The sequence below is a fragment of the Plasmodium vivax genome, chromosome 8 (assembly GCF_000002415.2).
Source record: "Plasmodium vivax chromosome 8, whole genome shotgun sequence".
Lineage (NCBI taxonomy): Eukaryota > Apicomplexa > Aconoidasida > Haemosporida > Plasmodiidae > Plasmodium > Plasmodium vivax.
The window spans coordinates 546472-559922 of record NC_009913.1 but is presented as its reverse complement, the minus strand read 5'-3'; the positions used below and the strand labels follow the sequence as shown (position 1 = coordinate 559922).

Below are 13451 nucleotides of genomic sequence, written 5' to 3'. Positions count from 1 at the left end.
ATGCACTTCTCCATAGTGTGAGGCGACAAACAGGGATATACACCGCACGACAAATTTTCTTGCAACATGTGAAAGGGTGTAAACAGCAGTCCCCGCGTGCTCATGTTCCATGCGCGCAAAGCACACATACGTTGTAGCTACGTGGATAGATACAGCGTATATATTTTTATATATACCTATGTATGCACAGCGCGGGGCGTTTTCCTCCCCCCAATTTGAAAATAAAATGGAAGAAGCAATCTCTACGCGTAAACGAAGGGAAAACCGCGTCACGTCGGCAGTGAACATTCGAGAACGCCATACAAGGGGCACTCAAAAAAGAAATTGGCGCGCCAAAGAATTAAATATACCAAAGGTGTACGTGGTAATATTGTTCATGTAGCTGCTTCGGAAAATGTACTTACGAAGTGTATCCATTTCGCCTTGCAGTTTGAACTGATTTTTTTTTTTTTTTTTTTTTTTTTTTACCTGCTTGGTTAACGAAGCCAAATTGGCAAACATGGGGAGTTGCCTTTTTAGAAATGCAAGAAATGTACGAGCGGCGCGAATACACAATTTTACAGAATAAAAAAAAAAAAAAAAAAATCAGGATGTTTTAAGCGGCCAATGAGTATTTCCCTTTTTTTTTTTAAAAAATTCGATACATTTTACTGTATGGAGAATATGCGCTTTTTGAAGCTGGCCGGACGTTTCCCCATTTAACGAGGTACAGCAAGCGACTGGAGCATTGCGCGTGGGCCATCATAATATAAAAAACCGCTTAAAAGCGTACGTATGCACACACATACGAGCGTCAACCGCCGTCACAGGTCAAGCAGCAAAGGGGAAATTCCCAAAGCGTAGGTAACCACTGTGCAAAGCGCTCCCTGCACACATGTACACACTCGGACGTAGGCATATCCACACATACGTGCAACTGTACTATTGCGGAGGGCAGTTCCATATAATGAATTGAGAAGAAATCTTCACGAATATGCACACGGAGAAAAATGTCGCTGCACAAGGAAATCTGCAAATACATCGCGCGGTCAAGCTCGAAACCGCTGCAGAAATTGGAGTTTGAACCGACCAAACGGAAAACGGGGGCCTTGTCCCAGATCTTTAAGAAAGTCTTTTTTCCTTACTACTTTAAATTTGTCCGGGCGCCCTACGAAAGGTGGCAATTTTGTGCCATGACCAAATTTCTGAGGGAACACGGTAAGGCCGCATGGTGCTAAGTTGCGCGATGCCGTTGCAAATGACGCGTTAAGGTTCGCACCACGATGAGCAGCTATAATGGTCGGGGGAAAATGCCGAATGGGAGAACGATCCTCCGGCTGTGCGGCACACCGGATGTAGCTTGCACATGCCATAGCTGCAAATGGCGTGAGTTGTCCTAACCGTAATGGTAGCGTTTATTAATTATCATTTTATTTTATTTTTTTATGTGCACCCCGCGCAGGACTCATGTACGACGACATGTACAGCGACAAAGACCCCGTCATCGAGAGAGCCATATCCCTCCTCCCGAAGGATATTCAAATAAAGCGGTACAGGAGAATGCTAAGAGGAACGCACATCAATTTTTTAAGACTTTACCTGCACCCCTCAGAACAGAACTACGACCCCTACATCCCCTATCTTGCCCCATATATTGAAGAGGCAAAATTCCAGCTGCAAGAAGAGGAAGAATTACTGGGTTATCATCCCTACGACAGGAGGCTATATACTGGAGGAACCACTGGTTTTGGGGACTTGGAGCCAGGAATGCATTTCCTCGTTTCCATTCCGAACCTTTACGGAGCGGCCATACCGCACTCCCTTAAGAAGAAGTAGAGGAGGGGAAGGCACACCGGTTTTCCCGACAAGCTAATTGTTACTACGTGCGTGGTTATTCGGTAAGCGGTTCGTGCAGGTTAATAATTCAGTGGGCACCTCCTCTACACTTCCCTAGTGGGTGTCATTCCCCTGTACGTGCAAAACATGGGAGGCGCTATTCCCTTGAGGGGTGATGCACATATTGCCATCATCCACAAAGGTGTCACCACGCGGAAACGCATGAAACAGACAACAAAAAAAAAGTTTTTGCCTTAATTTGAAAATATCCGCAGCGCCCTTATACATATCACCATAAGGGAGTGTTAAAAAGGGTACTTTATTTTTTTTATTTTTTTTTTTTTTACGAATAAAAATTTTAAGCAAACGTGTGTAGGTACTTTTATACATTGCTGCACAGGAACATGTAGCGTTAACATGTTACCGTGTAAGAACGGCGGTATGTGCCAGCGTTACACTTGGCGGAATTTTTTTCAAAAAAAAGAAACAAAAATGGTTAATGTTTATTCAAAGGTGGGACTCACCAAGTGGTGTGCTTCCCAAATTGACACAAAAAAAAAACAAAAAAAAAACAACAAAAAAAAAGAAACATTCCCGAGGGACAAAAACATGTGCAGTTCACAGCAGCGCGGATAGAGGGTGAGCTTTTTTTAAAGATGCGTAAAGCGCTGTTATGTGAGGCTGGCAAATGGGTAAGCGGGAAAAGAGGCAATGAAGCGAAAAACACGAAGCAGAAAGGGGGAAGCGAAAAAACCTAGCGCTGAAAGCCTAAGTGGGGGGAACGTGCCCTTCTTCGACGCGGACCACGACCGTTGCAGCCTACTTATCCTGGACGTAGACCAACTTGTTCATCTTTGAATTTAGGACAATCATTGTCATGGTTAATTTTTCGAGCGAGAAAAAAATATTTTGGCATTCCGAGGTGATGTCCTTTATGTACACGTTTTTCGACTCCACCTTTATGTACTGAGACGACAGTTTACTCTCCGGGATGAATTCCACGATTTTCATGATGTGTGAGCAGGCGATTTTTAGGAAGCTCGACGCTCTTTCCTGCGAGGCGGGGGGAAGGAGAGGGCACGAGTGGGGCATAAGTGGGGATACACGTTGGGATATACATGGGTCGCTTCGGGGGCACACATGGCAAAAAGGTATGCCATTGTCACATTGAGCGATCAACGGGTGTCTATTTGTTCGTGCGTTTTTTTTTATTTTTTCTACTCTCGCATGGTGTATATATAAACAACGCGTGTGTACGTTTGGTCTGCTTCTCCCACGCTGTCCCTCAGTGAGCATGTAGGACCCCCTATAGGAAGCCCATTCTGTGCGTACTAACAGGCGCTCATTTGGGGGATGATAATTTTAGCAGCGCTTGGCTTTCAAAGTGGCAAACTTACCAGAGAATTATTCGTTGACAGAATTTCATCCGTCAGTGTTTTATAGGAAGGAATAAAATGGCCATCTTTGTCATGGGTCCCATACTCTAATAAGTTTTCTTTATTAATTTTTTTTTCTGGTGGCACGGCTTCATTTTTTTTGGGGATATTAGTTTGGCTGTTACTTTGGCCATTACTTTGGTCATTGGTTTGTTCATTTTTTTTCTCATTTGCGTTGTTTTCTTCGTTCCTTTTTTCGTTTCCACTGCCATTCTCTTCATTCTTCTTTTCATTACCGTTGGTGTTTTCTTCGCCTTCCTTCTTCGCGTTGTTGCTGTCGTTTTCGGTGGCAGCCTTCTCCTCGTTCGCCGTCCGCAAGGAGAGGAAGCTGTAGTGGTCCACGTCGTCATTGTTCAGTTTATTTTCTCTCATTGCGTTGCCATTTCGCTTTCGCTTAGAGTTTGCAAATTTTGATGCCCTTGTATTTTCGGCCCATATTTTGAAGGAGCAGATGAGGAAAAGCAGGAGTAGTTTTTTCATCGTCTTGTGGGGGGATATCTGCGTTTAGGGGGTGGTGGCATATCTGCGCGAGGGGGAGGTAGCGGGCGCGCACGTAAGGCGAACATGTAAATATGCCTACGCGTGCAATCGTGCAATGGTACAAGCGTGTGTCCGCTTGTTTGATGTGCTTTCCGCTTCTTTCCCAGGCGTCCTCACCGCTTAACCCGCGCGACCGAGTGTCAGCCCGTTGCGCAATTTCAAGGGGGTACGCTTTGCGCCCGCGTTGCACGTCTATTTTCGTCCTTTGGCTAGGCGTGTGCACTGCATCAATTTGTTATGCGAATATATTTTTTATGTAGAACTTTTTGCTATTCACTCTTGCTTTGTTTTTTTTTCGAGAAATTTACATCTTAACGAATGCTTTTTGTTTTATTTTTTTTTTGTTTTTTACATCACTCATTTTGCACAACTTTTTGTGTCTTCGCTTTTTTGTAATGTAACGCGGCAGAGGGGAAAGGCAACCGAGTTACGCAATTTTTTTTTTTTCCGTCAGTCTGTCAACCTGTCAATCTGCCCGTTTGTTCGCTTTGTTGCGTTTTTTTTTTTTTTTTTTCTTCCTTTCGTTTATTTAAAAGTGCCCCAACTAGACAGTCTTCACACTGGGGCGCATGCTAAGGAAGAAATTTAAACATCCATGCTGTGGTATGCATTTTAAGAAATTAGCAAAAAAAAAAAAAAAAAAATATGAATCTTTTAAAGTGCAACTGTTCCGTTGTGATATGTTTTTTTTTTTTTTTTTTTCAGCTATGCATTTTATTTTTCCCCCTGGTGTGTATACTTGCCATTTTCCCAGTCTGTTCATTCGTTCGCCCAATGCTGTAAATCGGTGCATGTTTTTCTTTTTTTTTTTTTGACGTATGCGAGTCTGTTATGGAGGTATTCACCCTCCAGGAGGTGTATCCTCCTGCAGGTGGAATGGTGAAAGTGCGAACTGGTTCTGAAACGCAACAACGAAATGAGGCAAATGCACAGTGAGGGGCAAGTAGGCGCGAGAGAAGCAGGAGAAGAACTCTCCGCGAATGACCTATCCAACGGGGTGAAGTGCCAAAATTGGCTGTCATTTCTTCTACAGCGCTGCAAAAAAAAAAAAAAAAAAAAAAAACACTTCTTTGTTAAGCTGCAGTTGGCCATACATTTGATTAGAATTACCTTCTGGCGAAAGTAAGGGAGTTCATTCCTTCTACATTTCGTGCACATGCGTAAGTACGCGCCGCGAGGGGGGAAGCGGTGATCATGAGAGGACCAGAATGGTAGAAGCGGCGAATAAATGCATACCAATTAGCATCCGTTTCGACTTAGAAAGGTAAGAAGCTGGCATTGGCGATCCCCCAGTTTTGCTTCCCCTTCTCTCGCATAGAGGCAAGATACAACGCGGGCAGGGCAAATTAAGCATAGGACCATTCGGCATGGTAAGTCAACCGGCGCGTAATGCACACTGATTTGAGCCTCCCCAGGTCGCCCGTTCGACGGTTGAAGCTGAAAAGTTTGACATATCACTGAGGGGAGAGGGCGTCAACAGGGGGGTACACACTGCTCTGCGGCGAGGCCAGCTATCTGCAAATTGCTACCTGCAAACTGCTACCTACAAACTGCTGCCTACAAACTGCTATATTATACCCGCGTGGGACCCCCCGATGAGCTGCATGAACAACTTCCAGAGGGTCCTGTACGCCTCGCGCTTCATGCGGGTGTTCGGGAAATTCAAGCGGGCGCAGCTGAGAGAAAAGCCGCAGAGGAAAATAGGGCCCTTCAGCAACCCAGTGAAAAGGCTAGCCAGGCTAAAGGAGAAGGAGCGGCTGTTTTGCGACTTGGGGACGCCCCGTATTATTCCAAGGGCTAAGGGAAGCGGAAGGGAAAAAATCCTGGAAGTTATCAAAGCACCCAAAGTGAGCAAAGAAGTCTTGGAGAGACGACTAGAATTTTTACTCTCCAATGAAAGTGTCTACCAGCAAATGTACAACAAAATGTATAATGGGATTACTCCCTACCAGTGTGAGCTCTTCATGTGGGAGAGACAAATGAGAGATTTGAGGAAAATTTATAGGGCACAGTATTTGCACAAATTAAGTGAAGTCACCAGGGAAGAACGGGAGAAGCAAATGAAGTTAATTTTACAAACGAGGGAAGATAAAAGAAGGCGTAGAGAATTAATAAGGGAAAGAGTATTGGAAGATAAAAAAAGAAAGGCCATCTTGAAGGACCGTTTATCTTTGGAAAAAAAAGTCACACAATCTATTCTATTTAAAAGGCAGTCCAATAGAAAAATGAATAACATTTATTGGCTAGCCAAACTGCAAAGGAAGAGTGAATACTCTGATGCGGACGATTTTAAGAACAAAATGGAGAGAAGCGGGGTAGGCGACACAGGGGGGGGGAGTACCTCACGGAGAGAATACAATGCGGGGGAAAAACTCGATGGAAGTTCTATTCGAATGGGCAGCGGAGATGAAGACCCCCTGTTCAATCGTAACATCTCCACGAGCGCCTTGTACAAAGAGCTAGGATATGAAGTAAGAGACGAAAAAAGTGATAATGCAAAAATGTTTAAAGTGGACAAGGTATACAGAAAATTACTAGAAGAGTCATTCGAGTTTTTGGATGAAGATGAAGATGAAGAGAAATATGGGCAGATGAGCCACCTGGAAAATGAGGAAAATGTGAGTCATAAGGAAAGAGCGCATATTTTATACTCCTCCTTTAGCGACGAGGAAAAGGTCAAACTGCTGGACGATAAAATAGCATTACTTACCAAAAAAATTGAAGAAAAATCGTACGCCAAAGGTCTCGACAACAACAACATTATGTTTTACATTCAGCTGCGGGATAAGTTGGAGGCGTCCAAGCAGGCCTTCCTGGAGACGACCTACTTGAAAAAGGTGACAAAAGGGGATTAGCCAGGTTGGCGGCATCGTCGGCATTGGCGGCATCGGCGGTGGCACTACTTCTTTCTCACAGTGTGTGTAAAGAGCTTTCACTCGCTGAGCCATCCTGCAAACAATATCACCAAGTGGACGGCGCGCCAATCCGACACGACAAATATACGCATTTGTTTACCGGCAGTTGCTGCGTACACCTGTTCACCATTTTGCGGGTTAAAACTCTTCACGCGGCAGCTTTTTTACGAAGCCACGCCATTTTATCCCTTTTTTTAAGTAAAAGTGTGCATACGTGCATCCTGTTTTTTTTTCTTCTAACCGCATGACATTTTATGTAGTGTATTCCTTCCTTAAAAGGATTTGTTTTTTTTAAATGCAAAGTGTGCACCCCGCACATAGTGGTTACAACGCGGTTTATTTTATTTTTTTTTTGCCCATTGGGAGAAGTTCCCATGTGTAAAAAAGGTACTGCATTGCGCGTGAAGAAGACTGTACTGCTTTTACCCTTTTGAGGAGGATTCCATTTGGGGGTGAGGTGGGGGAAGTAAATAAACACTGAGCAGTTATCATTTTAGCGTTTTGGTGAGCTGTTCCTCCCTACGCCTTAAATGTCTGCCCTTTTGTGGAGTCACATTTTTAGCAGCTTCGGATCCAAATTGGGGGAAATTCACTCCGTCGTTATTTCTTTTTGTTACTTGGGGGGGGTGCCCCAATTCGGGAGAGCATGTCCTCTCAATTGTGCCGATTGGGTGAGGATCTATTATCCACCCGTGTGTTGGCTACACATCAGGGTGTTTACCCCCTCCCCCTATGTAACACTTCAAAGCTGGATGGAGCATCATCGAAAAGGTGTAATTGCACAGGGAGGTAAAAATTTGTAGCGCCCCCTAACCTCTCCGATCATGAAGCACTGTTGGTAGTTATCCCAACATGCGTCAGAAAAAAGAAAAAAATTGTTTTCTTTAAAATGATCTCTTTAAAATGACCTCCCCGCGTATTTAAAAATTGAAGAGAAAGCAAATTTTGCGAGCTACTTGGGGTGCACGTAATGACCCCACCAAAAAAAAAAAAAAAACACACGCGGGTGCACATACACACATATCAACACAATTCTGCAAAAAAAAGAGCAATTAATAAAACGGAAATGCCCCCTAAACGGAGAAAAACTCATGAAACAACAAACTTATGGGAAAAAAAAAAAACAGAAAAAAAAATCATCAAACGGTTGGGAGTTACTTTTTTATAAGAAATTAAAAATGGCAAAAAAAATGAAGTGCTTCATAAAAATGATAAATCAGGCGTGTCCTATGCGCGCTCTACTAAGGAAAAAAAAAAAAAAAAAGTTACAGCGATAAACTTGTCAAAAGGGTAAATCAGACACACAAGCGGAAAAGACAAACACCCACGGATGCGACGTGAACTTGAATGTTTAAAAGATGGAAAGATGGTGACATATGCGTCTGTGCAAAGGAGCAAACACAAGCAATTTCGCACATGTGTGTGCGCTCATATGAATATTTTTATGCCCATTGACGCGCATCGATTGGCCATTTGGAAAAATAAAGGATTGACACGAATGAACAGTTATGTGCCCCTTTGTATGCTTCGTAATTTTAACGCATGGGCTGAACATTATACGTTTAAAAAGAAAAAAAAAGGCCCTATTTTCTCTTCTTCTTTTTAGCCGTTTTGGTGTTTATTAAATCAATCAAATTGACGTGAACCGATCCGGAGCCAATGGACAACTGTTCTTCCTTCTTTTTCCCCATTTCTGATTTAACGTCACCCGCGTCGCTTTTCTGTTTCGCTATTTCGAGAAAGCTTCTCTTCGGAATGTGGCAGACGTTTGGGTCGGCTGCGTTGTCCCTGTTTACGGGGGGGTCCTTTTTTGGCCAAGTTGGCCCGGATGGCCCATTTGACCCGGCTGCCCCAGTTAACCCATTTTTTGGTCCCCTTTTTAGCCCACTTTTTTGCCTCCCCCCTGTGCTAGTTCCCCCCGGTTGGTTATCCCAATTTACATTCGCGAAAAGATGCTCTACAAACGCGCATTCGTTTTGTTTTACCACCCAGTCGCCGTCCAGTTCCCCGTGAAGGTATTTTTCTTCGTCCAACAGGTTTGGGTGCCTTCCGAAGGTGGAGTCATCAAAGGGGAAAAAAAAAAAAAAAAAAAAAAGTTACGCAAAATGTTAATCATCTTGTAAACACTCACGCAGGTAGACACCTGGAGATGTCCATTCAATTGTGCAAATGTCATATGGGCATTCTTATAGCAAACACTGTTCGTCACGCAAACGCTGACGCGACACATTCGAATGCTTTTCCCCCCTCAGTGGGGCTAGGCTACCTTAACATGCCAGAACTTATGCTAATAGTATCGCTCTGTATGTTTATCGTGTTGTTGGGCAAATTCCAGTAGCGCTTTTCCTTCCTGTCTATTTCTTCGTCCTACAAGGTTGGCATAAGGGTGTACAGTGCGGTGGGTGCGATTTGGAAGGTAAAAATTGAGATGCTTTCTTTTTTTCTTTCTCTTTCCTTCCACTGTTGAAGTTATTTCTCTCCCTCTCTTGTGTCCATTTCGCTTATTACCGCTAGTAGTTTAAAATATTTTTCCTCCTTCATTTTTTTCCTCAAAATCGAGTGGTGCTTCTTCTTCCTCTCAGATATTTCCTTCTAAGTTGTGCAGGCATAAATTGAAAGAAGGAAATGAAAAAAAATTGAAAAAATAAAATAAAAAAAAAAAAAAAAGGTGGCATCTTCACTTTCGCTGCCTTTTCTGCATTCCTACCGAAAAATGCGTTTTGGTCCTTTCCGATAAGAGATCATCTGTAAAGGGAAGAACAAAATATGCAGATATACACACATGGGTGGGAAAAGAGGGGCAGGTTCACAAAAGGGAGGCGTAAAGATGGGCCTCGCGAACTAACCTATGTTGAACGAAACGAACAGGACGTTGACGCCAAGCGGCAGGTGGGACAAAATGGCGTGCCTGTAAAAAAAACGAACACAAAAAGGGGTTAAAAAGTGGGAAAAAATAAAAAAAAATAAAATAATAAAATAAAATAATAACAGTTAACGCATATACTCCTTCACTACTCCATCTGTGCTACCTTTTTCTGATTTTTTCATCCAGCTCGAAGGTCTCAATGTAGGTGATTTGCCTGTTGCAGAGAAACTTGGGCATCCTGTTCATGTAGTTGTCGCACTCGAAGAAGAGTAGGCTGAGGGGAGGATGGAGACGTGAACATGCCGGTGAGTGGCTAGCCAAGGGTTGTGCGGAGAGCACGGCTACGGAGTGAACTGCCCATTTGCACATTCGCACATCTGCAGATTTGCACATTTCACATGGATGGCGGGCGTACTTCAAAATGAAGGGGTCCAGGAAAATGCACTGCCCGTCTATACACTGGTAGAAGTAGGTCTCTGCGGGGGGAGGAAGGACGCAAAAAAAAAAATATTAACAAAAAAGCTAAGAAAAATACTAACAAAAATATTAGCAAATAAATAAACTTCACATGGTACATCATAAATGGGGGGCAGTACAGCCCGCTCCCACAAAATTAGCCATCGCTTTTCCGTTCACAAGCGTGCACATATGATGAACGCATTTTTATGTTTCTTTTTTTTTTCTCCCTTTTTTACGCACGGTTTAAATGCTTCAAGTCCGGGGAACCCTCGTCGGCGGGCTTCTCTCCATCGAGTGGGCATTTCTCCTCCACGGGCGATTTCTGGTTCTTGGCCAGCTCCGTTTCGATGTCCATTTCTTGTTTTATTTGCTCTATGCTGTCCTGTGGGGGGGGAAATGGATACATCAGTGGGATCATCAGTGGGATCATTAGTGGTATCATCAGTGAGACCATCAGTGAGACGATTTTTGCCTGGCAACCAAACAGGGCCTTTACCGGTTCGCCGCTTCACCGGTTCGCCCCCTCCCTATGGTGAGTGCATCTCGCCGAACTCAAACCTTACGTAAACGTCGTGGGCCAAGTTGTCATAAAGGTAAAAGGAGTCGAAGGAGCGCTCGTCCAAATTGAGCTCGGGATTCATCCTTTCAATGGGAATATTTAAATATTCGCTGATTTTTAACTTAATATTTTCAATAGCCTTCTGAATGACATTCGTGTCTGAAGCGACCAAGTGCATCTGCTTATTCTTCAAAATGAAGTTAAAAATGTGGAGGTCTTTTATCCATATGGAGAGAGGATTGTACAGGTAAAACAGTTTGGAAAATTGAATACCCAAATTGAGATTTAATTTGGAAATTTTATTTGTGTGATTTCGACTGAAGGTAGTTAAATTTTTATTCATATAATCTATATGGACAAAATATTTATAATCCCCCGTTTTGGTATGTTTCACAAAATTTTTATTTGTCACTTTGAAGCTGTTATTGAAATATAGTCTATCCGATTTTAAGTGGATTTTTTTATCCTCTGTGTAGAGCAGACACATACTAATGCTATCATTGATGCTGTAATTTTTTACGTAGTGAAATTTGACTGCTCTTAGGTCATTTTCGTTTATTATTTCGAAACAGATGGGGCACTTTTTCCACATTTTTTTATTTTCATCATTTTCGTCGATGAAATATTTTAAAATGCAGAAAAAACAAAATATGTGCCTACATTTGGTAATTCTTGGAGAAATTATTTTGTCCTCCAGACATATTGGGCATGCTAACTTAGTATTGTCAAACACTATGTAGTCCACTTTTTCGATTTGCTCCCATTTTATATGCTCATCTACGCTTTGCGTTAGGTAATTTTTCTCCTTCACATAGTATCTGAAATTGCAATTTATGTACTGATTTTTATTTTTTTTTACCACTGGGGGGTTGCCTTTACTTTTGCTAAATGTGGGGGGTACCCTGGTTGGTTTATACCTGTTGTAGTGTACTATATAATTTACGTTCGTTCCCTTTTTGTTTTTTTTCCCTTTTTCTCCAAAGGGTTGTTTCTCTGTACTATGGCTTTGTGCGCACCGGCACGGTTCGTTAGAGCTATGCGGGGGGCAGTTTGCAGAGCTGCATCTTTGGAAGTCACAATTTTGGGGTCCACCATTTTGGGGTCCACCATTTTGGGATCCTCCATTTTGGGGTTCACCTTTTTGGGGCCCTCCATTTTGGAGACCCTCCCGTTGACTGTCCTTTTCCTGGGCACGGCTCTCCTCGACTGTGCCTTCCCGCCTCGCGCTGTCCGCTTCCCCGGGGGGTTCCTCCTCGAAGGGTGCCTCTTTCGCTTGGGGCGCACCCCCGCCACGTCCAGCAGCAGCAGCAGCATCCTTTTTAGCGACTGGCTTTTTCCCCCCCTTGTCATTCGGCTTAAGCATGGCAAAGTGCACGTCCGATTTTTTCTCCTTTGCCAAGAAGTGTTCTTCTTGGTGGTGAACTGGCTGCTGGGCTTGAAGAACTTTCGCATGCGCCTTCTCCTTGTGTGTTTGGTTCTGGCCAAAGAAGTGTAGGCGCGTGTCCTTTGCTTCTTTTCTTTTCTGGTTGACTAAGTTGCAAATTTTGAAATTTATCGCTTCATCGTCCATCCTGAAATTTAGCGGCGCCTTCGCCGGTACGACACGCGGGTGTGTAAGTACGTTCGCAATTTCGTATGTTTACAAGCGCTTGTGTGTGTTTTTAACGCTTATCTATATGTCTTTACTGGGGCAAACGTGTTCCGCCGCGTCAGCGCGGGTAGTTCCTTCAGTTCGACGTCTTCGCGTTCTCCTCGCCGCTCTGTCTACACCTCTCGTGCGTAGACACTCGGAAGAAAAAGTCGCTCGAATTAGCTTTCTTGAGAAGCAGGCAAAAAGTTAAATGCGCATTTTTTCGTGGAAAAAAAAAAAAAAAAAACATACAATCTTGCAAATATACAATCATGCAAATATACAACCATGCAAACATACAAACAAAAACGCTTGTTTTTTTTTTCCGCTTTTTTTACAAATTGCCAAAAATTAAGACAGCATCGGACGCATAAAAAAGATGCAGAATGATGTTGCCCAAGCGGGGATGTGCGTAGTGGTTGCCAAACTGAGATATGAAAAAAAAAGGGGTGTCAAATGCTGCCAAATTGTAGACTTGAAAAAGCCTCGCATAATGTTGTTGCCAAGATGGGACATGACACATGGGCATTTAAAAAAAAAAAAAAAATCACGAAGCTGCAAAACGTAGAGGATAATCACCAAATAGGGTACTAACACATAAAAAAAAATATATATATAGTTATACCCTTTATTTTGCTTCGCCTTTTTTTTTTTGTTACATTTTGATATGCCTTCCAGAGTTAGCTACATTTCCCGCATTTTATTTTTCCTTTTTTTTTTACAACATTTTGTTCACGCGGCGTGTTCGCAGTGTAGCAATGTGGACGGCGGGCGAAAGGGGCAGGGGGCATAACAAAGGAGGGGGTGATGGATGAACGGAGAGAAGTAGCAGCTGATGGGTAGTGACTAACAGTTAGCGGTTTCCGTTTAGTGGCCGACAGGTAGCTGCTTATGGGTAGCGGCTGACCACCACGGGTGAAACTAAAAAGGGGGGAAGCAACAGTGGGTGAACATGCATCCGGGGGAAGGACGAACGGCCAAACGGCGTATGCACAAACGCATATGCATGTACGCGTGTAATGTGAAACACGCTTTTGCGCGATGCGCCGAGGGATGGATTTCCCCCTCCTGGCTGTGCGCTATGGAGAATGAAACGCGAAAACGCGTTAAAAATGGGTTAAGCAGGCGATGGAAATGGGATGAAAATGGGTTAGCAGGCGATAAAAATGGGGTGAAAATCGCGATGAAAGCGCGATGGAAAGCGCGTTGGGAAGCGCGTTAAGAAGCGCAT

The 13451-nt window shown here is 43.4% G+C and overlaps 4 protein-coding genes across 4 annotated transcripts, besides 9 other annotated features; 2 read left to right on the top strand and 2 right to left on the bottom strand.

Annotated features, from left to right (window-relative positions):
• Positions 1-466: 466 nt before the first annotated feature.
• PVX_094835 (ubiquinol-cytochrome c reductase, putative) lies at positions 467-2349 on the top strand. The gene is made up of 2 exons (XM_001614384.1): positions 467-1197; positions 1442-2349. The coding sequence occupies exons 1-2, from the start codon at positions 990-992 to the stop codon at positions 1813-1815; spliced, it is 582 nt and encodes a 193-aa protein (XP_001614434.1). The 5' UTR covers positions 467-989; the 3' UTR covers positions 1816-2349.
• Positions 1182-1259: a microsatellite.
• Positions 2350-2377: 28 nt separating the features above from the next.
• Positions 2378-2439: a microsatellite.
• A 195-nt stretch (positions 2440-2634) lies between these two features.
• On the bottom strand, positions 2635-4188 carry PVX_094830 (hypothetical protein, conserved; the record flags this gene model as incomplete). The annotated part of the gene is made up of 3 exons (XM_001614383.1): positions 3909-4188; positions 3213-3749; positions 2635-2868 (listed from the first exon to the last, which is right to left on the bottom strand). Exons 2-3 carry the CDS (start codon positions 3729-3731, stop codon positions 2635-2637), a joined length of 753 nt encoding a protein of 250 aa, XP_001614433.1. The 5' UTR covers positions 3732-3749; positions 3909-4188.
• Positions 2827-2854: a microsatellite.
• A 1198-nt stretch (positions 4189-5386) lies between the features above and the next one.
• On the top strand, positions 5387-6646 carry PVX_094825 (hypothetical protein, conserved; the record flags this gene model as incomplete). Its single annotated transcript, XM_001614382.1, has 1 exon — positions 5387-6646. The coding sequence occupies one exon, from the start codon at positions 5387-5389 to the stop codon at positions 6644-6646; it is 1260 nt and encodes a 419-aa protein (XP_001614432.1).
• Positions 6647-8289: 1643 nt separating this feature from the next.
• On the bottom strand, positions 8290-12160 carry PVX_094820 (hypothetical protein, conserved; the record flags this gene model as incomplete). The annotated part of the gene is made up of 9 exons (XM_001614381.1): positions 8290-8752; positions 8973-9073; positions 9215-9298; positions 9414-9451; positions 9553-9614; positions 9736-9846; positions 9988-10048; positions 10272-10368; positions 10595-12160. The coding sequence occupies 9 exons, from the start codon at positions 12158-12160 to the stop codon at positions 8290-8292; spliced, it is 2583 nt and encodes an 860-aa protein (XP_001614431.1).
• Positions 9801-9829: a microsatellite.
• Positions 10389-10491: a microsatellite.
• Positions 10927-10958: a microsatellite.
• Positions 11129-11173: a microsatellite.
• Positions 12020-12109: a microsatellite.
• A 175-nt stretch (positions 12161-12335) lies between the features above and the next one.
• Positions 12336-12425: a microsatellite.
• Positions 12426-13451: the final 1026 nt, after the last annotated feature.

What these genes read in the sequence shown, in the direction of transcription:
- PVX_094835 (XM_001614384.1), top strand. Translation starts at nt 990, where the DNA reads ATGTCGCTGCACAAGGAAATCTGCAAATACATCGCGCGGTCAAGCTCG. An exon ending in CAAATTTCTGAGGGAACACG is followed by an intron (nt 1,198 to 1,441) that starts GTAAGGCCGCAT and finishes CACCCCGCGCAG; the next exon opens with GACTCATGTACGACGACATG.